The 27,179-nt window shown below is 40.4% G+C and overlaps 1 protein-coding gene and 1 long non-coding RNA gene across 3 annotated transcripts in view; one reads left to right on the forward strand and one right to left on the reverse strand.

The window, feature by feature from the left end:
* Positions 1-27,179, reverse strand: part of osbpl10a (oxysterol binding protein-like 10a) — a 74,659-nt gene that overhangs the window by 22,822 nt on the left and 24,658 nt on the right. Inside the window, exons 4-5 of one of the 2 annotated variants that reach the window (XM_023959615.2) lie at positions 26,051-26,119; positions 13,872-14,069 (exon numbers count right to left, since the gene is read on the reverse strand). In XM_023959615.2, coding sequence (XP_023815383.1) covers positions 13,872-14,069; positions 26,051-26,119 — 267 coding nt within the window. The remainder of the gene's footprint in view (positions 1-13,871; positions 14,070-26,050; positions 26,120-27,179) is intronic. The other variant, XM_023959616.2, reaches the window with a different exon arrangement.
* On the forward strand, positions 22,580-23,383 carry LOC144995669 (uncharacterized). The gene is made up of 2 exons (XR_013659179.1): positions 22,580-22,709; positions 22,864-23,383. It is a non-coding gene; the product is annotated as an uncharacterized LOC144995669 (long non-coding RNA).

Raw genomic sequence — 27,179 nt, forward strand, 5'->3', positions numbered from 1 at the left:
ATCAAATCTGGTCCTTTTTTTTTTTTTACAATAGTCTGATCTTAATTGAGACTAAAAGTTACAAAAATACAGATTATTTTACTTTATTCATAACAATTCCCCTGGTTTATCCCTTTAACTCCACCTCCCAGCACCTTATTCCCTAAATAATTCTTGATAAATTTCGATTTTATGAATCTGTATAAAGAGGGGGCAGTTATCTGTAGAATAGACAATGGTTTTTTTCTCTATTAGGTTCATAAACCGGCTTATAATTTATATTTTATGGAATAGTTGAGGTCTGAGGCGTTTGTTGATCTCATGATTTTACTCCTATAACATCAAAAGTGTCGTAGACTGAAACCATCAGAATCAATGGCTGATATAAATACCAACATCTTTGGGTTTAGTTTGTTTAAACCGAGTATTTTCTCCGTGGAGCTTGTTAGTCGACATTAGAAACCGATTAAGAACTTGATGTCAATCCACCACTCAGTAATAGTTTGCATGAAAATTCAAAAATTCCCATTTGTTTTGCATAATGAATCTGCACCATTGAAAACAATAAAAGTGTCCAAATTTATACCTGAAATGTACAGAATAATAAATTTAACAAAAGTGAAGAAACTCCCTCTGAAAATGAAAGAAAAAACACAAACATCTCTGTATGACCCAAAACCAACTTATTTAATTTGGTGGCGTTAATGTAAAACTTAGCAAAGAACTAAGTTTTGTTTCTCCATTTTGTGCAAAAGTGTGAAAAAAATTATCAAATTTCTCACTTTGCCAAAAAATGGCCGCCAAGCCTTAGGTCCTGTGGCCATCCCATAATAACTTTAGACCTTCCTTTTGACATCTCCCACACATGTGTTCGGGTTTCATTCCTAAATTTTGAATTTATTTTCTTGTCAAGAGATTTTTTTTCCCCATTCATGTCTTGAAAGTTTCCCCCACTGTGATGTCATCGTTTTCTTTAAGGAGGAAGGGGGGGGGGGTGTTCCCTTAAAACTCATTTTCACCGGGTACTAGGTGCAAATTTTGGTAAGTTTTTGAGTGTGGAGGGGGTGAAACGTTCGCTCAAAGGTGCAGTAAGAATGAAGAATTGCAAAAACAATCTGGTCCTTCAGTCTGTGGGACACAAGCAAGACGAGACTTTTCTGATCTTCTTTCTGTGGTTTGACTTTTGCACAAGTGACATTTTTTCAGTATAAAACTTCCTAAAAATAACAGATTCCCCCATGAGGCTGTACTGTTGCTCCCACGGAGGAGCTGCTGGCATCACTTCAGTGTTGACTGCAGGCAAAAACTGATTTACACCTTAGAGAACACACACACACACACACACAAACAGAGGAGAAAAAACTCCTCATTTCAGAATGAATCCTCTTCAGACTTCCAAAAACCCCACTGCGTCTGAGAGTAACTGAAGTGTGACGGACTCAGACAGAAGATCCGTCTTAATGTGAGGAGGCCTGATAAGCTAATGAACGGAAGCCTGGAAACGCTGCGTTCCTTCATATCGGACGGCTTCACAAACAACAAACATGCATCAGCGACACAGGCTGCCAGGACAGCGGCGGCAGTCATCTTCCACCATGGAGCAACAAACCTCCATTGCTGCCCCAGCAAAGCAAAAACCATCAGCAGTCCGCTCACACTGTAGCTTTCATCTGGTTGACCTGCTGCCCTCTGATACGACGAAAACGGGTTCAAAAAACAGCTTCTTTTCTTTTCTTTTCTCAGAACAAGACCGAATGGTGACATCACCGACAGAAAATGTTTTACTTCCAGATCTAACCTAATAAAATCAATTCAGTCGCCATTTTTTTCACGATCGTCAACGTTTGAGCCCCATGTTGTCCTGAGTCATCGTTTCTATGGAAACCACTCACGCCACTCAGGAGTGAGCTGTGTTGGAAGGCCACACCTCTACCACTTTTGTGTAGCTGGCCACACAAGATCTGTCAATCAAATGTTTTTAATGTGGGGCATGGGGTCCAGCAGGCTCCACCCACTATTAATCGAGCCATCTGATTGGTCCGATTACAACTTGAAAAACTTGAACTACAGAAAAGTTATAATGAAATAATGAAAAAATAGTTTCACAGCTAAAATGGATCTTCTGACCAATAGCTGTTTATTTCTCTTTAGAGTATTTTGGCTACTGAGCCACTTCCTGCTCTGAACCCCAGGTGGGCGGAGTCATTATGTTTCTGATTCTGATCTCTCCACTGAGCCTTGAACGTCTACATTCTCAGAAACAAATGCAAGTTAAGCTTTAATAGTTTGTAGTCAGGTTAACTTTAACATTTCCTACGTGTGGAATCAATAAAGTAATTCTGATTCTGATCTCTTCTAATTTAATAATAATAATTAGGAATGTGAATGATTAATAATTATTATTATTAATTAATAATATTTATTCATACTAATTAATAATATTTATTCATATTAATTATATTAATTATTATATTAATAATATTAATATTAATTAAGTATAATAATTAATAATTTCCTAATTATGTTTTAAAGCTGCTGAAACCCTCAGAAGACTTGATGCTACATTTACAGAAAAAGGATGGAAGCAGATATGAGGATTTATCATCAGCGTAGAAGAGAATCCACTGATTTTTTGCAAAAATAAAAGATTTCTGCCTTGAAAATGCTTTAAAAAGCTGGATTTTATGGCGATCATAAAAAGTAAGAGCACCTTCATGATACAAAAAAAATAATTTTTACACTTAATTACAAAAACAATAAAGAACAGAATGATTAAGATGAAGCAAATATACCATCAAGATAAAAAAATGTAAAAATACATACAAGTTTTATACCTTGAGGCAATCAAGAGGGAACTTCAAGCCTCTTTCAGTGGAACAACCATGTTTACAGTATGGCTGCTCTTCACACCTCACTATTCCTCTGTGAAACCAACGACCGTCATGTTTCCAGAAATAACCTGACCCCAGTGACCCGGCTCTGCTGCTGCGGCGGCGGCGCTGCAGCTGGGGCGTTTGACAAGCTCTCATCAAGACGGCTGTGACAGGCCGGCCGAGGCGAGGAGCTCATGTGGTCGGACTCCCACCACCTCGCGTTCAGACGGGAGCCGGGGTGACAAACGGATGGAGGCTGACAGCGGCCAGAACACTTCAGGACTTCAGTGATCAGGGGCCTCATTTATAAACGTTGCGTACGCACAAAAGAAGGCGTACGCCACTCTCTACGCAATAGTTGAGATTTATAAAAAGCAAACTTGACGGGAAAATGTGCGGTCCTCCACGCAAGCTCTGACCCAGGCGTACGCACAAAAACGGGTGAAATGAGAAATGGCGACACCGTCGGCAGATGGAAGAAACACGTGAAAGTGACAGTGTGCGCCAAATCGTGCTGGCATGTGCTGTGCTACACAATGTGGCACAGCTTAAAAACGTGCCTCTACCCCCTGGCGCTGATTGCTGTGTTGGCCCCGACCCTGAACCCCATCCCCACGCATTTGAGCCAAACGCTGCTGCTGTGCGCCAGCGTTTGGAAGTGATGCGTCGCTTGTAAAGAAAAAGAGGTGTGGAAAATATTATTTATTTAAGAATTCCCTCATCGTGCAGTTTATTTCAGTCAGGGCGATCTTGATTTCGCCCAACTCCTTGGCCACCTCTCTGATTGAACTACTGACTTCCCTCTGAATTCAAGGACTGCATCGGTGAGGACACGTCCACTGCTGGAGGGTTGAGAGCCGCGTGCCATGGAGACGCTGGGTCCAGACGGCTACTCAGCTGCAGCATCGTAACCACTGGCCCCGCTGGAACACCCAGCAACTAAAATAAAATAGTTCTATATTAATAATCTGTAATTGTGTAGCCTGCATACATGTGACTTGACTGCATTCATTTGAATTATTTCTCTTACCTGTGTCACCCTGACCCTGGCGCGTCGGCGTCCCCTCCGTCTCAGTCAGGTGACTGAGGCGGAGGAGGACGCCGATAAGGGGGACTTAATAGGGATTCCCCAATAATAGCGGACAGTTTCTCATCAAGAGGGGTCAGCTCCGGTGTCCCCCCCCACGTGGCGGACACACTCTGCCGATGCAGCGCTAGACGTTTTTTTGCCTCGACTTTGATGTCCGATAATTTCTTTCATTTCTTTTTTATTTCGGCCACGTCCGAGGTTGTGAGGCTACAGCATTTTCGGCGTCTGCCACCGTTTGCCGCTCACGTGCCTTTTTGGCATTAGTAAGGCCACACTGTGCCCTGTTTGTGCCCAAACAACACTTTTCTCCTCTTTTCCACCTCGCCAACGATAACTTCTACTTCACATTGAGTGAAGTTACGTTTTTTTGATTTCCCCTCTGTGTTTGCCATGATTTAGCAAGCCATGAATATTAATTTGTGGGCGTTTCACGGACTATTTATGGGCAACTATGGGCGTGTCATGTAGCCGCAAAAGCTGCGCTGCATTTAGAATCGGTTGTGATTTATAAAGGGAAAGATGCGTAGGATGTGCGTGCGCACGGTTTTATAACTCTGAATATTTCTGTGCGTACGCACGTCCTATGTTTCATCCGTACGCCACTTCTGACGCAAATCCTACGCAAAGTTTTATAAATGAGGCCCCAGGCCTCCACTCAGAAAGTGACATTTATGACCATTTCTACTATGTTACCACATCAAGGATAAAATGGCCACTGTTGCAAAATCCACATAAGTAACCAAAACAGGGAAATCCAAAGGAATTTTATAAATTGAATGCAATGAAATTTGGCGATTTTCACACTCACTCACAATATGGGAAAAGAAAAACTTTGGTTTGAGCAATCCTCACAAAATTACACACATATGCCACCAGGTTAAGTCAACAACCACAACCAATGGTTTCACTGACCTTTGACCTCGGGAAGAGGCCACCATCATCAATAAAAAAAAAAAATCCCCTTTAGTAGCTTTTATAAATTTAAACTCCACCTAGAGATTTTGATCTATCGTCTTCTAACTCTGGAGCACCATTGGAAGCTACTTGAGGAAAAACCGTTTGTTTTAAAGTTGGATAGACTTTAAAAAGGAATTAGCGTGACAAGCGAGGAAAAGTAGCGCTCCCCTGTTGCTTGCAATTTTTGTGAAAATGTAATACTTATTTCGTTGGCTCCAGCTGAACAAAATGATATGACATTTGATATCAACATGTAAGGAATGTGGGCGTGGTTAACAAAAAACCTACGTTGCCAAAGAAACCAAAAAAATTTACTTTTGCCAATTCTTCTAAAAATGACATCGACCTGTTCGTCACCTCCAGGCGACCAAAAAATATAATGGTTGCTATGGAGATAAAACCAACAGAAAACCACCATTTTGAAAAAAGTACAAAAAAATTATGAATTTGTCACATGCAGCTCTGACCAGTCTGACAGAGGCAGAGGTGGTGGGGGGTAAGTAGCCACTCGGTGAGGGCGGGTAAAATGTGGCTCACCGCTTGTAGCTTTAATTATTAAAATGTTTGTTCAGGGTTTAACGACAATCCAGAGAAGTTTTATGATCAACTAAACACAAAGAATGTTTATTACTTTAATTTGTTAAATATAAAAGATAAATAATTGTGTCGTCTGACTCTGTGCAGGCAGAAAACAGCAATTTAAAACCAACTTTTTCAGTTTTTATTTCTGTTTTGCTTTTCAGAATAAAATATACAGGTGACAGTCAGTAAACAGCAGAACCAGTGACAAATAAAGCTGCCTTTGCAGAAAAATATCTTCAGAGAAGTTTGGGATTTTTCTTTTTAATGAAAGGCATCTTCCTGAAGGATTACCTCTGAATGTTCAGCTCCTCAGTTATGAGCAGCAAACTGGTTTAAAAAGATCAGACACATAATCACAATACAATAAAGCACAAATCTGATGCATGTCTGGATTCTTCCTTGTACTGTAAATCAATGCCAAAGGCCTTCTTTATTAAATCAGTTGGTGGCAAAGCCATCGGGGAAGTTTATTGGCTCAGAGGAAGAAAAGCTGCAAACGAGACAAAAGAGGCGATGGGTGGCAGGGGTTGACATAGCCCAGAAATTTGCACTGGCCCACAGGGCCAGTAGTTTTTGAAACTTACTGGCCCTGCCTGAAAGTTACTGGCCCGACACTGCGCATAGCGGGACCCGCCGCTCCGCAGGTGCTTGCAACTTTAGGGGGGTCCGGGGGCATGCCCCCCCGGAAACTTTTAATATGGTGCAATTTGGTGCATTCTGGTGACATCACTTATTTCTACACTTTTCAATGACTGAAAATAGACCATATCAAACTTAAATCTGCTCTACTCTGTTTCAGATGTTTTGAAGAGAGCACTGCAGTGTAGTAGGTAACACTAGTTCAGAAGTTTTCATGGTGCTTCTAACGGCAAATATCGCAATAAATCCTAAACCTTAAATGTGTTAAAACAATCTAATGGCAGCTTGAAGCATTTAACGAATCAAATAAATCCCTTAATGCATTTGACCAATCGGATGGACGCCTTCACATTAGTGACCAATCAGATGGAGCCCTGTTATGTTAGATGTTTGTAACCTATGTCAACGTGGGTCATTTGGAGTATAATTTTTAAACTGGGAATGGTTATTTGGTTATTTTACTGTTTGTTTATATACCGCAAATTATATCGTTATCGCAATTTTAATCTCTGATATCGCATATCGCGAGTTTTCCTCATATTGTGCAGGTCTAACTGAGATCATTCAGCTAACTAGAAATACTTACTGCTTACAGTGTTGTAAAGAAAAATCAAAATGAAGTACTTAGACATTATACTGCATTTGAGTCTGAGATTCAGGTATTTGGAGTTGCCTTTGATTCTTTGACATTTAGCTTAAAGCTTAGTGCATACAGTTTCATCTTCAATGCATTCATTAAATATCTTGCTGTCCATACTACTAATTATACCCACTACTCCATCTAACATATTCCTTTCTATTCCTGCCATGTCTTCCACATCTCTGACATGCTTCAGTCTCTCTTCAGTGACGGTGTCGGATTTATAATCAAATGTAATAATAACCCACTGGCTTGTGCCTTCGTTGTTGCTGTTTAACATTGTTTTGTATTGAATTGTTACAATCAATAAAGTTTGAAAAAAAAAGTATTGAGCGCGTGCCGCGTGGTGCTCGGCAGTGAAAGCCGCGCGCGGGCAGGCGGGAGAGAAGGAGAAGTGATCAAAGGTTTCCCATAGAAACCCTTGAAGTCTGAACACAGGACTAGCAGAAAAACTAAATTATGAAGACGAGGTAAATCTACACGTTTTCGCAAAATTTACTTTATTGAAAAAGGTGAAGAATGTATAAACCGTTAGATATTTTAGTGGCCCGAGCGGACAAGTGAAAAGTAAAGTCTTGTGGTCCGCACTGCTCGAAAAACAGGACCGGGCCAGCGGACAAATGGCTATGTCGAGCCCTGGGTGGGAAGAAACACAGAGGAGATGTCAGATTAGAATCAGGTCACAGGAAGCAGCAGCCCAGACCTTGTGAGGCGAGGATGAATCACACGCCAGAGCAGGCCTGGTTCTGTCTGCAGAGACGACTCCAGCCCCAGAGCGCCGTTTGTTGTGCACACCATCTGCTCTTTATTTACTCGAGCCGTCTGCGGTTCATGAGACGAGGCAGCGCTTGAGAAATACTCCACACACACAAACGCAGAGTGAGTCATTCAGAGGAGGTGGTTTTAGCGGGGCGGGCCGGCGTCTCCGAACAGGAGGTTCTGAAGAAGCAGTTCAACTCATTCACATCAGTCGTCAGCGCGTAAGGAAGACTGTCGAGATAGAACTTTGGGAGAAAATGAATCTATAGTCTGCTGAGCCTGTTCTGTGTTCCACTTCATGGCAAATGAGTGAGGGTTTAAATCCTGCCGTGGGGGTCAGGTTACTGTGCAGGTTATCAGGCTGATAAAGCTCCTTTCTTCTCTGGAGTTCATCTGCAGGTTTTAAACAGAGCGTCTCTGTGGATAGAGTTCTGGGTTTTTATCCCACATGTTTATCCCAAACGCTAACAAGAATACCATCGACTATAAACTCAAAGGAAAATAATGTTATTAAAATATCTAAAAAATATTAGAATTTAAAAAAAAGAAAGTCTTTGGCCTCCATTTGCAGGCTTCCGGGAGCAGCAGGAAACTGACTTCTGGATTGGTGCTTTCGAAAACAAATATATTAGCCAAGTGCAGTACCGTACGTTACCACTAGGGATGTCAAATCTGAGGCTTTAAGACAGTTTGTGTTTTCCTTTTTTAGAGAAATGCCTTTAGAGGAAAGTAAAATGATTAAAAAAATCGTAATTTTATGGTAATTTTAAAACAATAATTTGTAAGGAAATCAAAAGGAAATAGAATATACGGGACTGTTCCTTATCCTGAAAAATATTTCAGATACGTTTTTTTAAAATAGAAGTCTAAAAAAAGCCTTTGGATCAAAAAGTAATGGAAAAAATGTGATTCAGATCAAAAACACAAAGAAAAGTGAACCAAACAGTCTAATGATTAGATCAAAAGTATGTGATAAAGCCACATATAACATATAACCCATCAACACAAATGTAAAAGATGTAAACGCGTGTTAGCAGAGAAGAGTTGAACGTTAATAGATGAGATGAATGAGCCGTTTCACTGAGATGCAGACGGATGAACATTAACAGAGTTCTTGACAAATGATCTCTTTAACTTGTTTACAACCATATTTCATCATCTGATGTTTTGTAGTGGAGCAAAAAAAAACCTGATAGTTATTCATAATAAATCTGCAAAATAATCAGAGCATTTTTAATATATTTTTACAGCCTGCTGAGCTCTTTTAGGGATCGACATCAGATAAGAACCATGTAGGGATGCTTGGCAGAAGTCCTTGGTCTGGAATGATAAACTACTGTAGGTGACAGTAATCCTCAATCCTAATTTAAAAAAAAAAACAGTCCACAAAAACAATCTTTTAGGTAAACTTGCTTTTCTAAATGCACAAAAATCAAAAATGTATGCATTAGTTTGTCAAAGGAAAAGTTGGTCTAAATCTTCTCAAACCACATCAAATGAATTTTGTTTCCTAATTTTAAAACTGAAGACAATGTACACTTAAAACTAAACAACTCAAACGTCTGCAGTCAAATCTGTGAGAGTAAAAGATAAAATAGAAGAATTTGTTAAAAGATTTCTTTTAGCTTAGATCTCAAAATTTCCGAACAGAAATGATGCCAACAACACATTATACCCCAATTTTACTGTTCACCTGTCTGCATTGGTGTTCTGGGACAAAAGGAGGCCTTAAAATGAGTATTAACCATTGATTGTACATGAGAACTGGACTGAGTGACTCCTCCCACCATGGCATTCCAAACAGGAAGTATCTGCTGGTCCCAAAAAGCCAAACTCCCACAGACCTCTATAGAGAAATAAACAGCTATAACTCAGTCATTCTATTGGTCAGAAGAACCATTTATTTATTTATTTTTTTATTTGTTACTCAGGTTATAAACTGACCAATCAGATGCCTCAATAAAAGTAGGTGGAGCCTGCTGGCCCCCACGTCCAACGTTCAAAACGTTTGGCCGATTTTGTGTAGCTCGCTTTCCAGCGGTGGGGGTGTGGCCTTCCAACACGCTCACTCCTGATTGGTGAGAGTGGTCATCAAAAAAACTCAGAGCCACTCAGTCCAACTGCTGCCTACTGATGATGTCTGGCTCCAACATGGCCACGTCCAAATCATTAATAATAAAATGGTGACGGATTTGACTTCATTTGGTTGAAACCCAAGTGAGTGTGATGTTATACATGGTTAAACCCTCTTTCATGTATGACCTAGTTATTCATCCTTTGTGGCGCTCCAGGATGCAACAAAAAACTTTAATCGAGTTCAAGAATTATTTTATTAATGATAGTTTTTGTTTTTTCTATGGCTTGGTTCATCTTACGGGTGTTTGAAGTCATCATTATCCAGTTCTCTTCCTCCCAATGTGCCTTTGAGCATGCTAGTCCACCAACTATCAGCAGGTCTTTAACTCTCCTTTATGCACAAAGAATAGATGTTTAATCTCATTTGGCAGTAGGTTTACATGTATTCAATGTCAGGAAGACAAAAGGATTCAGTCAATCTCATGGAGAAAAATCTTCCTTTAGATTAAATTTTGATTGTCAAAACCCAAAGCCATTAGTTTTCAGAACTCAAGGGGTTTGCCACACACAATAGTTCATGTTTGCATAGGCTAAAAGCATTGCTGATTGTTTTTAATGGTGGTATTAAATTGTAGAATCGCTTTTTATCCATATTATGCTCAACCCCACTTGGAGGTCATACAAGAGCAGAACGCCCATCTTTGATGTGAAAAACCCCAGAGTGCAAATTTATGCCTAAATCTGAATTTTAAAAGACATTCAGACCGTCAACCTTGAATCTGATTGGACGTAAAACCCGCTGGAAGGATTCAGGAAGGACACAATGTTTAGCTGAGATCACCATCATGAATAATTGTATTGGCCATTATAATTATGCAATGCAACATCACAAAGGGCAGCAACGATGAAACTAAAAGGTTTTATTTATTTGGTTTTATTGTGAAGGGCAGGTGCATACATCTTGACATGTTTGGAGACCATCACATGATTATATTTTTGTGTCGCTCGGAAACCTCACCACCTCCTCGTTCCTGTGTTTCCTGTTCCTCCAGATTGTCATGCTTTCACAAAACTTCAATTTACCTTTGTGTTTGAGAGAAAAAAAAAATGAGGCTACAAATTCATCCCATATAAACCTGGTTTCTATAACATGTCTGTCATTTCTCTTTGGTAAAAAGCAAATTTAAATGAACTTTTTTTTTGCAATTAATCACAGCAATTGACAGGCTATTAAGGAAACACAATCTTGTCCTGAAAGATAAGCAGAAGAGTGACGGCTGGTTGGGAACGCAGCAAATGAGGAAAGAGGTAAGAACGAGAGATACCTGCAGAAAACTGATGAGGACTTCAGGCTAAACTCTTCAGAAGTTTCAGTTTATTTGAACTTCTGGGTCTGAGGATGCAAACAAGTGAATTGTAAAGTATGAGAAGATCCTCTGCAACATAAAGACTTGAAATGGCGTCCTTTTACTTTGATGCGGTACGTTTTTCCAGAGCAGATCCTTATGACACACTTATCCTTCTCATCTTTGACAAATTGTGAGGGTTTCTAACCTCACATCTCACCAGTGACGTGCGGTCAGGTGAGGCAAGTGAGGCACAGCCTCACCTGTCATAATCGTGATAAAATAGAAAAAAGGTAAATTAAGTAGATATTATTTTCCACTAATCTGTGTTAAATATACATTTTCAGTCAACTCAACACGTTTTCCACAGTTTCTGAGGCTGAAATCGACGAATTTGAGTGTTGCGCGATCACAGACGGAGCGGAACCTCCTGGTGAGGCTCTGAAGTACTGTGCCTCATGTATGACGGCAGGACTCAATGTTAACAGAGACGTGCGCTGAAAACACTGCTGTAGGCCCGCAGAAAAGGCTTTAGGTGAGGCAAGCCTCACCAGCAGGGGGCAGACGTGAGCTGACAGCTGCTTTGTAGCTACACTGGTGCAGTAGGAAAAGACTAAGGATGTCTTTCTTCATTGAGGGGGAGAAACTCGTATAAAATAAAGGAAAATAAGGAAGACTTTGAAACAGTTCATAGAGCTTTTTGTAGAGGATTGACACACGGACTCAAAAAGTAAGGTCAAACATGTTTTTCAATATTTGTTTTTTAAACATAACATGGGAGTAAGTGGAAAAAAATGTAAGTAAAATCATTTATTTTATTTTGATGACCATTTTCACAGACAACATTTGATAAAACTGATTAAAGCACCAGAATTTGAAGTTGGAAAAACACCAGAAAGAGTTACTGAGGGTCAAATGCGTGCTGAACACATCTGTATAATTTAATTTGTTTACAGTATATAAGAATAATTTATACACAAGAAGAGTGTTCTATCCATGTCTATAAAAGAAAATATTCTCTGTAGGACAAATATGTCCTTGTGTGTATTTTATAAGCTGTTAGCTGCTGTTGGATAAAGGGTGAAATATTTAGTTCTTTCATAGTAAATCTGTCTCCAGAGGAGTCAGTGCCTCACCAGCCATCAACCTCACCTCACGTCACTGCATCTCACACCTCAAAGAAATCCAATCCTGACAACCACTTCTCAACACTAATGATTAACAGTGCGAATAAACTGCGAAAAATTGAGCCCAAAGTTCCCTTAACAACAAATATCCGCACGGAGAAGGCACCGTTGCAGAAAATGAGCACTAAGCAGGATCTAAAAACGCTTGAAAAAGAAGAAGAGGTGTTTAAAGCCTTAGTTCATTGCAGGTGCATACGGGCCGTCTGCGGGTGAAAAATGGTCAAACCTGTACAGGACACGAAGGTGACCTACATGAAATATCAAGGTCACGGACCAATCGGTGAACCCGCAGAGCAAAACCGTTACATTTTTACTACTGGGGCCTGATGCGGGTGAAATGTAGAGAACATTTAGGTTGAATCTGAATTGCTCCCCTACATATCTGGCTCCTCCCCATTACCCCAGTTCTTGAGGTATTTCAAGGTGTAGTGGTGTCTAAAAGTGTTTTTTCTAAAGAGGACCCGTAGCGACTTAGGGCTGGCCATCCCTCTGCCGGTAGGTTGATTTGTGTTGCATTGTGGCGCAGAGGAGAAACGCATTTATTTGTTGGGGGGGGGGTGCTCTGAAGCGCAGAAGTTTACATTTAAATACAAGTATAGAGTTATAAAACAGATGCTATGTATTTTCTGAGCGCTGGCAGGTACACCCTAACATAGCTCACCGGATATTCCTGATGACCTTATCGAGTGGTGGTAACGTATGAATTTGAAGACACTATTTTTTCCATATCTCTCTGCTTGAAAGGATAAGTGTAGGGGTAGGGGGAGGCTGTAAGGGTAGAGACGAAATTCATATTCGGCCTTAGACATAGGGTAAGGGGTAACAAAGGGTAAAGTAGGTGAGGTCCAGGTGTGTCCTGTGGACCAAATCCTGTGGACTGTGTCAGGACCCCATTAATGAAGCTTTGGTGCGATTGCAAAGGAAGATCTACCTCATCTTCAGGTATGCTGGGTTTGCTGAATCATCACTCCACACGTCACTCAATTGGTCTTCACTCTGAGCCAATAGCAGAGCTCTCACTTTCCCTTACAGCAAATTGCAATCAAATGCCTGCCTTTAAATTCACTGAAGCTTGTTAATCCGCATGCCAGACCTCCGCCCCGCTCTTCCCCTGGCTCTTTGATTCAACACGGTCCACCATCAGCGTCTGGGCTCTAAGGTCTCTTCACTTGATGTGAGGTCATCACCAACATGCAAGCTGTTTGCAGCCCAGAGCCCAAACCGCCTAAGACTACGGACTGTTCATGCTTCACTATTAAATCACACTTTCAACATCTCTCCTCACTGAAGAGCTGTTCACGTGATACTATTGGTTTACATGACTGGTTTATATGACAATCGGAGTGTAGTTTATATGGACGTCCTACGGGCACTTAAGTTTCACGTGCACACCCCGTGCGTGAGGCCTTTACGTCGGTAATGGCCCATTTCGTCCACCTTCCCGACTCGACTCGAGTGTGGTGTAAGGACACCGTACGACGGCATCACCTGTACATAGTCAGAGTGTGTAACTGCTATCAGCCGGGTGCATCATGTGACTAAGGCTTAAGCAAACAGCACCAGTTAGTACCGTGACCAATGTAGTCAGTCAAAGCACTTCCTCTATGCTCAAACATACAACGAGAGCTACCTCCTTTTCCCCTTTTTCATTAAAAAACAAAAAAAAACAAAGAAAAAACACCGGTAGGTCTTTTAGTCAACCTCTACAAATAGGGGGTTTTAAAAAATCCATAAATTACCCACCTCCTTCACCTCCAGCAGCCGTCCTGGATATTGAATCTTTGCCCGCCGAGCTGCAGCCGGGGATTTGTGGTGGGTTATGGTGACGATGTTGCTGGGGGAGGCCGCGTGGCCAGGGTGCCTCTGGGAACTTGGGGATGAAGATGGAGTTAGGTGGGGGAGGAGGGAAAAACTACGGGTCCGGCCAGAGGACGAGGAGCCCTGAAGAAGGGAGGATGGGAACGGAAGAGTGAGCGCTGGAGGACGTCAAACATGAGCTTTGTGTTTCATGCTACATCAGCTCCTCCAGAAGGAAGTCAGTTTTTAACGGAGTACACAAAGGAAGAAACTCAACCAGCACAGGAAGAAATTTTTCTTTTTTTTATGCTCATTATGCTCGAGCGCAGTGGTTAGCGCTCTGGCCTGACAACGAGAAGGCCCTGGTTCGAATCCTGACTGTAGAGTTTCCTTTTTTCTCCTGGCGCTCCCGCTTTCTTCCAAAAACATACTTCATAGGTTGATTGGTAAATCTAAAGTGACCCTATGTGTGTGTGTGTGTGTGAGTGTGTGCAGAGAGTGAGTGTGCCCCCTGCGACAGACTGGCAAACTCTTTAGGTCGCCCAATGGCCGCTGGGACAGCCTCCAGCGGACCTGTGACCCGGTAAGGGACATATATATAGCGGGTCAAGAAAATGGATGGCTGTAGATCGTTACTTAGCGGACGATGGATCAAGATCAAAAATTCTAACTTTAATATTTATTATATTATGTTTGAATGGCTGCTATATGTATGTGTTTTTGTTAAATGAAATAAAAAGAGATGTATTTAATCATTTATACCTTTATTTTGAACAGGAGATCAGAATCATAACCGATTAAAAACAAAGATTTTTTAAAGAAATAGGTTTAAACAACGTCACACTAGAAAGGTTTTTCCATCAACTTCCTGGTTAACTTCAGCAGTAAGCAAAATGTAAAAATCTCTGTCGTTTTAGATCATTTAACAACAAATCCTGGAAATGTTCTCCACGGTTTTTCCATCCTCAAAGTTTAGCTGACTACAGTTCCAGTACATCGATGAGAGAAGAAAGTAAAAGAAGACGAAGCAACACCTGAACAGAAACAGAACAACTAGAAAACACTCACAGTCCTTTCATCTAACCAGGGTTGTCAGAATCCAGGCCTTGAGGGCCAGGGTCCTACATGTTTTCCAACCAACCTGCCTTTGAAGCAGGTAGGTAGGAAGGTCTGCTGCTGATCCAGGTAATAAGCAGCAAAGCAGGCAGGTGTTCTGGAAAACAAGCAGGTGGCCGTCCTTCCGAGGCCTGAAGTTTGACACTCCTGATCTAAACGGACAACCGTGTTTCCAATCAAAAACCTCTTGAGTAGAAATCCCCAAGAACTCCCAGAACACCAGAATGCTTTTAATTATTACATTTTTTAATTCAAACTGTCAACTATTTTTAAAAAAAAACACCTTTTTGGAACCTCTAGACTGAACTTCAGTCTGTCTTGTTTGACTTTAAAATTTAGAACTTTCACCGACACTTTACTTTGAAAGCGCATTTCCTTCTTGTGACCAGAGCACATTCGGTTTATATACTAAAAAATGCAATTTTAGAGCAATAATTACATTGCTTGAAGCATATTTTTACTTTTCTATATTTATAAAGATCGTCAATAAGCGATCTTGGATGTCAAAAACTTTGGTGCTCAATATTTGGGGGAACAGATCGCGAATTTCCGAGTATTTGGATACTCTATGCTACACTTAAATTAGAAATTAGAAATGGCTACAATTAAAATTAGAAATATTTTGAATAAATCAAACTGAAGCAAAAACCAGAAAAGATGAAACACAAAAACACAGGTGGGACAGGAAAATAGAAATGTGGCTGAAAGGAAATTTGGGGCAACGAGGTAAAAATAGCAGCTAACTATTCTCTTGAGGCAAAATAATTTGTGTTAAAAATGTTAGAATAATAAATGTTCAAACATTTATGAATCTACTGGTTTGATGCAATGATTGTGTTCTCTTTGATCCCTTTTTTTGGATATGAAACACATCATCAAATGCTAAAAACCTGCACTTCGAGTATCCGTTGCTCAAGATCTAATACTCATCTTCTGCTTCTGTTGCTGAAATCATTTACCAATGATAAAATAAATCTTCATTTCATCATTTCTTGTCTGATTGTTGATCCATTTTTGATCTCAAACAGAACTGAGAGCTTTCACAAACCGGGAAAAACCTCTGCCAGACATCCAAAGAAAAGAACTTTCCCGACGTCTTGGACAGATGTGGCCTTCCAGCCGTGAATGGAGGTGATCAGAGATGCAGATGTGCAGCAGGGACTGCAAGTCAGCCATCAGGGACACAGAGTGATGCTTTAGCAGTTATTCTGCTCTCAGGGTGGATTTAAAAAGGTCTGCTGCAACGCACAGCTGCATTTATTTATAGAAACACTATTAAATGAATGCAGATTATAGAAAGCATGGCTGTTGAGCTGTATAGTAAAAGTAGAAGGTTTTCCACGTGATTTGCTACAGAAAACAAGTAAAGGAGTCTATGTGCAGAATACAGCGGGCCATCACTAATATGATTTAGAAGGTTGAGTTTAATTAGATAAATGTTGATTAAAATTAGTAAATGGATAGAAAGAATTACGGTAATATTAATACGTTTTAAATTCAATTTTCTCACTTTTAGTCAAACAACCTGAGCAGGATTCGACTTTTAAATAAAAAACATTCAACTCTAAACCCTAAATCAAACCCTTTTTCCACCACAAATAAGTGAAATTAACCCGGGGATTTTATGAATCGAGGATCTTCTACACAAGTATGGTTTGTTTTTTAACTTTATTTCACTAATTTGCTGTATTCTTCATTGATTTTGTGTGAATTAAACAAATTCCAGTCGATGACCAAAATATTAAATGCATTAAATCTGCCGTGTACTGTATGTATAAGTGCAAATATGTCTAAGTGTACCTATAATCATATCACTTGCAGGTGTAAGTAGATAAATATATCAATGTACAGTTTAGATATTTATGTGCATATTGATATATTTGTGCATTGCTGTATCTTTTATTATTCTTTTTCCAATTAATTTATAACAAAATATCTTTATTAGGTGAAATATATCTATGAATATGTTTTTTCTTTTTTGATTTGATGGTTTGAAATAGAGTCATTCCAATTTGTATTTTTTGTTTTCTGCAACAAAAACTGTTTTTTGCTCCAAAGTCCTATTTGATTCTTTATGATGGCCCCGCCGCTCAGTCACCTGACCTCCGTTCTCCAGAGTCACAGAGTCATAATCTCATGTCTGATTCGTCTATCCTGGCCTTTAGTGAATGAAACCGAGGAGAGGAGAGGGCAGTCGGCCTTCTGTCTAGGAAGGCTGCTGCAGGAGAGTAAACGCTTTGAGAGGATTTTGATCCTCCTATTAGCTGGAAAGGAAAACAAAAAAAAAGCTGTCGTGTCTTTTTACAGAAGATAATTGGTTCACAAAAGACAAGAGAGCGTCGCTTTTGTGCAAAGCGACCTGGTAAGCTGCGACGAAGACAATGAGGGACACCTTTTTTTTTTTTTTAGGGGAAATTTGTACTGAATTTTCCACAAAAGCTTTAAAAATGACAAGAAAATGGAAAGAAGGATGAGAAAAGGAAGCAGAGCAGAAGAAGGAATCAAACTCGCAAGACCATAATATTTCAATAAACCAAACCTCCAAAAAGATTTATACAATTTCCCTCAGATTTTACCACTATTAAGAAAAACAAAAGACTTTGACCGAAGCTGAAACAAAAAAAAATGTTTTCTCTGCAGCCTCTGAAGGTTTTGCTTGTTAAGAGAGTCTCAAATTGAAGTTCCAGGCTGTCAGAGGGACTGTAGGTGGATGAAGCTCTGGGGGTGGAGGCAGGGAAGACTGCACAGCCATCAGCAGAAACACCCGACCAGCCAGACAGAAAGTTTGGTAGTTAACTATATTCAGTTCTAACGCACTGTGTCTATGACAGTGAGTCACCTTAAATATCCTTTTCCTAAATATCAGTAAAAGTAAGTGAAAAAATTTTGTCAAAAGTTGCACAGAGGATGTAACAAATTGTGATTTAAAAACGCTGCACAGAACACGCATGCGGCACTTCTTAACGCATCTTACCACCAATTAGCCACCACACTAACGACTAGGGGTTAGGGGTGTAAGAAAAAAATCGATTCGGCAAAATATCGCAATAGTTCACTTGGCGATACTTGTATCGATTTAAAATGCTGACAGAACGATATTTATTTAATTAATCAGTGTCTGACTCTTGTTGTTCACTTCACCCTCCGACCGCTAGTTGGCAGCAGAGCACACAGAGCCTCTTTGGGCAGCACCACACCACACAAGACAACAGCCAGAGGTAGCTTGTTTCATTGTTATGAGACATGCACCACTTAGTTTTTACTTGGGATGGATAACAAACAGAAACTCTGAGCCATGTTGCTGCCAGTAAGATATAAAAGCATGGATTGCTGTGCTTTTTAGCGGTTCAAATAAATACGAGTGAAGCATGGCAGCGGCTAATAGGCCAATGGGCTTAGCATTGGCTAAAATGCTATCGGCAAAGCGGGCCAAAGTTCTGCAGAACCTCCCAGCAATAGATTCCAGTTTAGCAACCCGATGAATCAGAGGGATGTGTACAACGCTGTAAAAAAAAAGGCCGACATCGTGGCGAGGAGCGTTACCAGTTACTTCCATGTGTGAGAAGCGTGGCTGCAAAGGTACAGCAGAGCAGATATGTAAACAAAGCACCTTTGTCACATTAAAGCACCTTTGTCACATTAAAGCAACTTTCCTTCATTATGTCATGCTGCCTCATCATCACACTTTATTGTTTCTGGAAAGAATCAGTGCCCCCACCCACCCCCCCCCCACCCCCCTCTGATTAGGTAGTGATGTACGGATGGCGTTCCTGTTTCTTAATGATATTTTATTGTTGCTTATTTGTGTAAATCAATATGAAACAAAAAACACATAGAATGGTCTGAGTTAAAACAACAAACAGATGGATGAAAATAATCCATAAATAAGTTAAATTAGTTTAAGCATTCACCTAATCAAAGTCCCCTAATCCCTATAGTCAAGTTAAGAAATCATAGTCGGTGGAGATATTAATTCACTTGTCAACTGTTTGAAAATTGATCACTAAGGTGAAATTAATAATTGCTGATGTTTCCGGACAGATGTAAATGACACCAAGTCTTTCATATATCTGAATGGAGCTGTGAAAGAAAGAGCCTGGAACAGATTCACCAGATTTGCACCGCTTCAATATTTCACACCAAGCCTCTTCCAACAGTAGGTGGCGGACATGCGCTGTTAAACAATAGAAAATGAATAAGAAGAAGCCCCACCCTGCTTGTCCAGTGTGAACACCATTTGTTAAATACTAGAAATGAGGGATTTATGGGCGCCAGTATCGGTATATTGGCGCCAGTATCGGTATATTGGCGCCAGTATCGGTATATTGGCGCCAGTATCTGTTTATTGGCTCATCCTTACTGAATACGTGTTCAACAACACGCTGGTGTGTCCTTGAACGGGCGTCACGTGACCGGTGTGAACGCAACATCAGGTACTAAAACAGCGAGACAGTTACCATGGTAACATGGTAAAGAGAAAACTAGGAAGACAAGTTAGTTAGCTGAAAAAAATCCCAAAAATTTGGTTCATTAAGTTTACGCATAAAAATTCACAATCATTTGAAATACCCCCCTACGCTGCATATGCGTTTCCACAGGAAATAATGTGTACACATGTTGCTAGTGTGTGCAGGTATTTTCCATCACTAATATTTAAAAGTATTAACTTTTTGGGGGTTTTTTATGTACCATGGGCATTTAATTTAAAGGATGTTTAGATGTTTTAGTCCTGTACCATTTCTGGCTCCATTTCCACCTTTTCAGCAGATTTGACTGGTGCTCCTTTAATTAGTTCTCCTCGTTGTGCCTCCTGACAAATGAGTGTACATTGCTCCAACATTGCTTCAATCAGCACTTCCTTTAGCCTTCTTTTATGAATCATTAATTCCTAATAGAAATGGTTAATGTCCACATTCCGGGCTGAACGTCTTGTATTTTCTGTGGCCCTGCCTGCAGAGATGTGCTGGTTTCCTTGACAACAGCACCAGAGAAAATGACAAAACAACAGCATATACTTATGTTTAACCAATTGGTTGCAAACTGGTAGAAGGCTAAAATAAAAGACTGTTAAAGAGTATCAAGAGTTTGGAGAAAGAAAAGAACAGAACAGCTTAGAATTGGAGAATATAGTAAACTGCTTTGCAATGGCAATAAACGCAGAGGAAGAGTCCCTATGGGGGTAATGAGCAGCCCTTTTCCTTAATCGTCTATGGAATTTGTTGGCCCCCCAATCACAAACACTCTAATAATGCAGTCAAAGGAAGAAGATAAACTAGAAACAGACTACAACTACATAGAAGACAGTTTTCAACCATGAAATCTAACTATCAAAGAGAACAGACCATGACCTTCACAGAAGCTGTAGTGAAAAACTTCTTGAAGATTTTGATGGTAGTTCCCAAAGAAAATTTGTATCAGGAAGCAATGAATGAAGTTTATTTTCATGGTCGGAGAGGATTCTCCGACAATTCTCTTGATGGTTTGCCACCCTGCATAGATGTACCTTTAAGGCCGTCTCACACAGCCACTACGTACATTTTGCGCATATTGCACAGATGAAAATTGGTCACACATGAATATACGTGGAAAAAGTGAGAAAAGTTGTGGTCTTTGTTGGTAATTTTCCCAGATGTATTACGAATGAACCATGTTAAAACCACAGAAGTGCGAATAAACACGTAAAGAAAACGTAAAATCAACATAGAACATGGACTGTGTGTGATTATTGCGCCGTTTACATGCAATTCATTAGTGATGTGTGTGTCACTGACATAATTTGAATGTGATATGTGTGCCGTATATGCGATATAAAAGTTATACATTGGTGGTATATGCGTGAAAAGTCTGTGAGAACGGTCGTGGAAAGCCACAAATCTGTATATGTATCTCGCAAAAATGTGAAAGATTTATGTAGTATTTGCTAAAACTAGATAATATACGCATAAACTGTGTAATTCTCAATCGACCAAAAATTTTGAACATCTGAAAACTGAATTCGCGTAAAGACCAGTCGACCGAAACGCTCGACGGACATCTGCGCACATCGACGAATGAGAAACGCAAGAAACACTTATGAATTACGTATATCACGCATGCATCACTTGCAAGACTGAAATTTGACACGTGGAAAACTTGCAAAATGTACGTAGCGGCTGTATGACACGGCCTTTAGAAACAAAACTCAGTTTGTCCCAAAGCTGCTTCTTTTATCAGAGAAAGTTCACACCAACCTGGAAGGATCAACTAAAGAACATTAACGTCATAGCTAAACTAGTACAGGAGGCTACATTTAAGACAGAAGAAAAAATGGCTGTGTCCGAATTACCGCCCTAACCCCTATATAGTGCACTATATAGTGCGGTCGCCATTTTGTAGTGCTGTCCGAATCTACAGTTCAAAAATCACGTGCACTAGAAATTTCCCAGAATTCTCTACGAAAAACCAGTGTGGATCGATGCTCACTCGATAGGCGAATATTGCCCAGAATGCACTGCGTTCATACCAGAATGCATTGCGCGTGACCCACAATACACTGCGTTTGAATTATGCGAAGATGGCGGACGGTTGCGCTAGAAAGAGGACTTAAAAATGTAAGTATATTTAAAAGTATCTTGTATATGTTGTAAAATATATTTGTAAATACGTAAGATGGTGTGTTTAATATGTTTTATTCCTCAATCGACTATCTACATTGTTTTGAAGCTCATCAATTTCGGTAATGCTAAAGCTAACGCTAGCGCGAATTAGCATTGAAGGCTAAAAACAAACGCTGTTGATAGTACATCAAAAAGCAGTGAGTTCTAACCGTAGTCATAAGTTATTAACACATTTTTAAAATGTGTTTATATATGTAGGGACAGACGAGGATGAGGAAAATCTGATCCATCTGTGGATGGAGAAAGCCTGTTTGTTTTCAGGCAAGCTCGTGCCGGATGGAAGTAAGACACTTGATCAGATTTGTATTTATTTATCATTAAACTGTAATCGTTGTCATGTTGGGGTAAAGGTTGTTGTTGAAAGAGGAGAGGAGGAGAGAGCAAGAAGGGACAAAGAGTGACAGGAGAGTCTGTTAAGCTTACCTGATTTTAAAATATTGTTCACAAAATGTAACGTCGTCGTTGTTTTTGCAATTTGTTTAATAAATGCAGTAACAAAAATGAATTATTTACATGTATTATTTAAATCTGAGGATTTTCATATAAATATCAAATGTACATATTTACATTTTCGTTTTATGTTAACATTTATTTTTATACATCTTAACAATAATCCTGGTTTTCTAGAGTCATGTGTGTCACAGTTAGAGCTGAAAGGAAAGCAGAGATTTGTCCTCGCAGACGGACGCCACTTTACCCGTCCTACTGGTTCCTACTGTGGCTCAACATCTGTGGCTCCCAGCAGTCCCCTTCTCTGATGCACAGATTGTGCAGAACTGAACTGCAGGCAATGATTTTCATTGCAGAGGTTGGTTTTACTTCCAGTGCCCCAGAAATATTGCTCTCCTCCTCATTTGCCAAATGCTCTCTCTCCACCACAGAGCGTGCCTTGGCGTGGTGCTGGTTGTAACGGGCCTGAATCGCATTCCTCACGGGTTCCCTGTAGGGTGTCAGCAGCGTGATGGGATGAGCAATGCAGGGATACCCACCATCACCCAAAAGGATCCTTCAGGTGGGTAATGTTTGATTTACATAAATTGGGCTTTGACGTAGAACCTGTGAACTGTGGACTGATCCTTGATTCCCAACAAAAATATCTCTAAATTTGGCATTAGTCATGTACAGCCTGCAGTTGAATGGAATAAAAAAGCTGCATTTTCTTTTAGGGCCTTTATTCTTCGGTGGCAGCCATCAATGCTCCCTACGACCTTTTGGAAGGTGGAAGACCAAGGAAGCTGCTAAAAACCAGAGGTGACTAATGGCAGTTCATTCCCACTGGATGCTGGGTGACCCTGCTCATCAGCTGGAGGATGCGGTCTGCCGTCCTGTGGACAATGTCACTCACAGTGGACCGTGTCATGTCAAAGGCCCTGGCTACCACACCGTAAGATGTGCCACATGCCAGCCAGAAAAGAAACACAAGCTGCTCCACCAGATGCTCAATGGTCCTGCGGGTCAACCGATCTGCGGGTCTGCCGGTCTGGTCTTGTGTCGGACTGAGCGTCAGCGTGAAGGGCCACGACAGACACCTATATGTTGGCAAAGTAGTAGAGACGTGGAAGACCCTGTAAAATAGAAAAATAATTATTTCATTTAGAAAATTAAATCTGATTTTTTTGAATGTTTCATTTTATTCTGATGTCTTACATTTTAGTTTATGACGTATTTATAAATGCTGGAAAATCTCGTGGTTTTTTTTTGGCTGGGTTTTTGGATTTTTATATAAATATTTAAAAATTAAAGTATTTTTGTTTAAAACAAGTGATATGGTTTGACTGAATAAAAAATACTAAACTTTGATCTCACAAGTGTTTCATGTAGTTAGACTATACAACTCATAATCCAGTGTTGAAAAAGAATTTTAAACTCTAAAGGCCTGTTCACACCGGGACGAATTTCGCCGGCGATTTTCGCCGACCTTTAACGCCTCGTGACTAAACAAAGGGCACCAATGAGAGTGTGCACACCGACGCGAAAAAACGCCATGCGCCAAACAGTCTGCTGGTTACCCAGCAGACTGTGTAACCTTGAGCACAATTAGTGACAAATGCCTAAATTGATCTAATAAAAAACTTTAAGTTTAACTCACAAGTTGTTCATGTCTGGTCAGGGGCATCCAGGGGAAATCTTCTGAGACGTCTGCTTCTCCTTGCCGTCCTGTGATGCTGCATATCTGCTCGTTTTTGGTTTGATCCCATGAAAAACGGTGGAATTATTGCCAGGAACACGGACAGATTCATATATAAAGCTATTTTCAGTAAGGTAGAAGAGAAAACAACAGAAAAAAATGCCTCCTCGCAAGAGCCCGTAAATCGTTCAGCGGCACAAAAATAAATATTGCCATGGAGTAATAACATGGGGGTTTATTTATCAACAAATACATAAAATCACCACCAATGTGTTTGTAATTTTATTATTTATAAATCAGCCACATTTTCCATGATCAGAACACAGCAGATTCATAAATAGTCTTCATAAAATGTTCATATTTATTGTATTTTTAATTTGACAAATGGGTGTCATTCTCCGCATTAAATAGAAGTAGTTCCCCTCCAGACCAGGTGGTGGCGGTAATGCGCCACTTTGTTTCCGTGCCAAGCGCCATTTGAAAACACCCGAAAGAGAAAACTAGTGAGCACGGGTGTCCGAATTGCTTTGAAAATTCAGAGAACTATATAGAGAACTATATAGTGCCGCACTATATAGGGTTTTAGTAGTTAGGGGTTAGGGCAGTAATTCGGACACAGCCAATGTCTTTATTCCTACATTAACTAAAGCCTTAGTCACGCAAAAGGGTCAAACCCCGGACGGTAGCTGCGGGTTCTTGGGTTGTAGAGAGGTGTAGCAGTATTTCAAAGGGTCTTGCAATTCCTTTGAGACTTGTACAGCCACCTCAAGCAATGCCGTGAAAATGGAACGTCCCTTGTCGTTCAATAAGTGCATCATGAAGTTGTTGTAAGGCTAATGGAAGTTACACGCACTTATGCTGTACGAGTGATGCCGTCATACGGTGCCATTACGCCAGACTCTAGTCGTTAGTAATGTGCGAGTATTGGCTCCTTCTTGGCCGTACACAAATGTTGGGCAGGTGACACGCAGGTGCCTGTAGGATGCTAATGGGATGTCCACACAAACTACACTTCAATTACTTCCTCATTTCTAACAGCCAGGAGCGCACACTTATCACGTGAACAGCACTAAAAGGCTATTTTCGCATTTTGCAGGACTTGTGAGGGGCTTGAAAAAAAAATGAAACGTCTGTACAACATGCCTGCATCTCACCTACTGCATTCTTAACCATTGTGCTATCCAAGGCACTTTAACGCTGGGAGTGGGGTCATCTGTACCCCACAAGACAGAGCGCTGCACCTTTTTTCTTCAATGATTTGTGATCTTCACTGGTGTCCATGGATTACATGAAACCCTATCCACCTTTATCATGGTAGGGATAACACATCAATGTAAGGGTGGGGTCATTTCAACCCTGCAAGATAGCACAATGGTTAATTACCCTTACATGTTGTATGAGTGTTCCTATGACCTGTCGCCTGCAGCATTTCCGTAAAAAAATAGTACACAGAGATTTTTTCTCTATTGGGTAACCGAGCAGTCTACAATCTTGATTTTTCGTCTGAGTCTACCTGCTTACCACGTACGGGTTTGACCATTTTTCCTCGCAGAAGAACATAAGAAGGCTAGCTGTTAGTCATGATTGTCTGTAGACACATACTTTTAGTTCTTTGAGGATCTCACTCCAACAGTTGACTTTAAATCAAAGTCAAACTGGAATCATGTTTAAATCAATCCAAAGTGTAAAAAAAAGTATCCGCCTAAGAGCGGAACAAGAGTCGTTGTCCTTTTAAGGGCAAACACATTTAGCCAAACGGAGCCATTATCTGTGATGTATCTGAGCCCCCGATGCCGGCTGCCTCCTCAGCAGAGGAGCTGCGATAACAATCTTCCTGGCAGAAACTGCTTGGTGATGAGTCCTCAGCAGCTGCAGCGGTAATGACAGATGTAGCCCTGGAAAGGCGCCGCAGTCGCAAAACAAGAACAAATACAGCCACCCTTCACATATGGGCAGAGCGAAGGCAAAATAAGACCTCCTCTTTTTTTATTCAATTTTCACACTCTCCGTTATTGCTTTTTTCTACATGGTTGAGCTGAGTTATTGCTCTTTACCTCAGCTGCAGCTGTGAAGCAGTCTGAAGTGTTGAGGAGCTGCAGGAGGATTAACCGAGCCGGTAATAAGGCGGCATAATGAGAACGTGGTGTTTAATTGTTTGAAAGACTCGCGTTTGAGTCGAGAGCAGAAGATTCGTCAGCATGAAACTGAGAGTTGAGTTCACTCACCGTCACCTCCTGCCCTCCTCCAGCTCTGTCCACACACAGGTGTTCATCTGAGCCTTTCAGCTTCCTCACCTGGAATCAAACACGCAGGCATCAACGCAGCACGGCAGCGGAAGTCTCACAATGAGGGATGGAAACCACAACAGACCACTAGAAGGCTAGCTGATATTCATGATCATCTGTAGACACATAATTATCTGTTTTTTGGGGGATCCAAATGTAAGATTTACAGCAAATTTTGTCTCAAGCTTCAAATTTATGTTTGTTATGATTTGTGATGATCAGTCCAGAAGGATATTCAGAAATGTGTCTGCCTCGCTGCTTAGAAACAACTAAAGAAAAGGATCAAAAAGTGTGTTTTTGGATGTGAAAGACTAGGATATTTAGACAAGGCAGCAGTGGGTGGAGTCTGTTACTTACTGGATAGAAAGGCAGCAGAGAAAGCTGTTTATGAAACTTTTAAGCTAACAACTGTGACCAACTGTGATTCTGCTAGTATTAAACAGTTTGAACAAAACAAACATGTCACTACACAAGGGGAGCTTATATTAGTATGTATAACTAAGATGATTTTGCATTTTTGGAGGTTCTGCAGTGGCCTGACTGGTTTTTACTATATCGCTGACAGAGTTTACGAAGTTGGAATAGTTTACTTAAAGCAGTTAACGTTTATTACCTTGCAGCTTTTTCTTCCTTATGAGTTTTCTATGACTTAAGTTGCGTTTGAAACCCTTAAAGACCAATTCTGATGAAAACTGTTTTTGTTTTTTAACGTGTTCTTGCTGCATTTTTCTGATGACGGAGGACATTTATAAAGACAGTTAAGATCAAAATTGCATTTCTGAGTATTTTTTTTCTTCAAATCATTATGAATCAGGAGCAGACAAAACAATGCAGCTTGAAAAAGACTTAATTTCTGGGCGGACCACAAGCTCTCTGCTCCGCTCCATTCTGATGCATCCATTTGTATACAAATAGATCCATGAACGTCTTTGTTTTTCTCGTCTGAGCTGGTCAGCTCCAATATTGCTTGCCATTTTAGCCATAACTCTTCACACAACTCTGAGGTAAATTTCTAATAAAATTATGTCCTAGAAAATGAGTTTTTTTTTCTTTTGGGCTGAAAACGGCA

The sequence above is a fragment of the Oryzias latipes genome, chromosome 11, assembly GCF_053564925.1.
Source record: "Oryzias latipes strain Hd-rR chromosome 11, Olatipes_Hd-rR_3.1".
NCBI classification, from domain to species: Eukaryota; Metazoa; Chordata; class Actinopteri; order Beloniformes; family Adrianichthyidae; genus Oryzias; species Oryzias latipes.